The sequence below is a fragment of the Tetrao urogallus genome (genome assembly GCF_951394365.1).
Source record: "Tetrao urogallus genome assembly, chromosome: 5".
Classification (NCBI taxonomy): domain Eukaryota; kingdom Metazoa; phylum Chordata; class Aves; order Galliformes; family Phasianidae; genus Tetrao; species Tetrao urogallus.
In genome coordinates, this window is record NC_136818.1 from 39695613 (window position 1) to 39698147 (window position 2535).

Below are 2535 nucleotides of genomic sequence, written 5' to 3' on the forward strand. Positions count from 1 at the left end.
AGGATACGCTCAAATGCAACAGCTGTAGTCACAGAAATAAAGAAAAGAAGCTGCTTACCCTTGGAAAGCCCCAGGTACGCAGGGATCTCCATCAAGATACCTTCACCTCCATTGCCAACCCTTAAATGAAGGTTGGGAAGGGGTGAATCCTGGTTCCAGCCCTTCCAGTCATTCAGCTGCACTGCATGCACCAGAGCTCCCCTGGGTTAGCCCTGCCTTCCCACCAGGTGCTCAATCATAGTTCAAGTTGTGACTTAGCATTTCTGCTACAATAGGAGCTGGTTAATTCAGTTCTATTTGAAACACAAAAGAATTGGAACTTTTCAAATATACAAGTAAGTGTAAGAAATGCCTGTATTAGCATACTGGAGTATCAGTTAATAATCTGACTTCTTCATTAGGGTAAAATATAAGATTATTGGTCTCTAGCAGGTATGTTGCAAAATGCAAGGCTCAGAGTCTTCCTGATATCTGCAACTATTCATTTATAACAAATATCCAAGGGTGTTTTGGCAAAACAGACCACTTTGAATGACATAAGAAACAGTTTTATTGTTCAAAGACCTCCTATATGCTCTCAAGTCAATTAGGTGCTAAATCATCCCCTAAAGCACCCTCTGCAAGTGAAATGGGGAGGAAAGGCTGATCCCAAGTAGGCCAGTTAGTTGTATTTCCATCTTTTCAGAAAGGAGAGAAAAATAAATTACTTTGTATTCTTTACATGGACTAGTTATTCTGTTCCTCTCGTTTCACCTTATTTATTGTCCTTCCATGATAAAATGGATTAAAAGTCTTTCTTGAGCAGATACCTTTCCATAGAGAGAAAAGTAAATATGTAATATTTAGCAGATATTACAAAGAATTATCACTATCATCTGTTTTCAGCTGCAAAACACACAAGGGAAAAAAACACAATAATTTTGTATAAGCAGGATGATGCATTGTAAAAATAGCTGTCACTACTGATGTCAAAGTAGGATCAATGTAGCTGTAACAATAGAACACCATTACTTTGAGCTTTTATAAACAAGTTGGTGCAAGCACTACTGGAGTTACCACTGGTATCAGCTCCTGTAAAGAAAACTGACATAAGAACAACAATGCAAATGTATCTAATGGTACGTACACATTATCTGTGTTGCAGTGGCAGGTATTGACATTACAGCTTGTTGCGAATAAACACCAAACAGGAGCATGACAGGACAGTCAGCACATCATATTACTGGCACAACAAGGCCAAATGTGTTTCTTGAGGAAGAACAGATGTCATACAGTTGTCTCCATGTTGAGAAAAGGCCACAATTCTTAGATCAGAATTTCCACAGAGATTACCAGTATTCATAACTGGACTCCTTTAAGTGTTTCCCTGCTGATGGGACAAGTAATAAGAAATTCAAGAGAGATCTGTGAGGAGCAGAGTATTTCATTTAAAAAAAAAAAAAAAAAAAAAAGAGAGAATCCTTTCTGTATGCATGTAGTTTTATTTGTTGCTGTCAGAATCACTTGCCCACACAAAAAACACAATGTCAATTAGCTGATGTATCAGTCAGGATTACAAAAAAAGGAAGCAAATGCAAAATACACACACAGAATTTGAGAAGTCACTCAACATTTCAAAAACTTATAAGATTTTAAACATATTAATGCAGGCTGGCCTGATTCTTCATACTTAGGGTCATATCAGGATTTTGTATGCTGTTTGTGAGGCCACCGAAAGGAAGAAAGTAACTATTACACTAGGACAATGCTGGCATACATACTAGAGGTATCGGATTTCCACCACCAAATCTTAACAAGAAGAGTTTCTGTCCAATAAAGCAAGGTTCTGGAATTGCCTTCTAAAACAAGCATTTGGTGCAAAAAGCTTACCTATTATGATAGAATGAAAGTGATTTTTGAGAGTACTTGATCCACTACAGTCACCTGCTGGATAATAACAAGGTTCTTACTTTATTTATATTGCAAAATTACAACTGTCCAACAAGTTAGGCTTGTAAAAGTATTGTGAATGCATGCATTACAAATCACTGCAGTAAGTACAACGCAATAGAGAACCAAAGTACATAGTTTAGAACCAAGCAGTTTTAAGTTCATTGTCATACAGCTTTTGGTAGATTGTCATTTAATATAGGAATATCTTGGAATCTAGCATTGACTTTTGGTTCTGCTGAGAATACAATTACTATTACTACACAGTATTTAAAAACACAAGAAACAACATACAAAAAATTAGATAGCTACACCAAATCACTCTACATTAATACTGAAAAGGGCTCTGCTTACTGAACCTTATTAAAACAGACCTCTGCCTGTAATACTCATAGAATGTGTGTTAACAGATACAGACGTTACATTTATTGAGACAACATTCAAAGCACAATGAATGAATACAAAATACAAATAACTTCAAACTGCTGCAAAAAATACTGAATTGTTGAATAGATGACCTCACACTCCTGTGTATTTTGCATTTTAGATTTCATAGTTTCTGAATTTCCTCAGAAGATCTGATGGGGCATCCCCTGACCAGCGGAA

General features: G+C 36.5%; 1 protein-coding gene across 1 annotated transcript in view; it reads right to left on the reverse strand.

Moving 5' to 3' along the window:
- Positions 1–2472: 2472 nt before the first annotated feature.
- The window catches only part of DNAJC12 (DnaJ heat shock protein family (Hsp40) member C12), a gene marked incomplete at both ends in the record, with an annotated part of 7123 nt that continues 7060 nt past the window's right edge, over positions 2473–2535 (reverse strand). Inside the window, one exon of the mRNA XM_079535337.1 lies at positions 2473–2535. This exon is cut by the window's right edge and continues 32 nt beyond it. Coding sequence (XP_079391463.1) covers positions 2473–2535 — 63 coding nt within the window.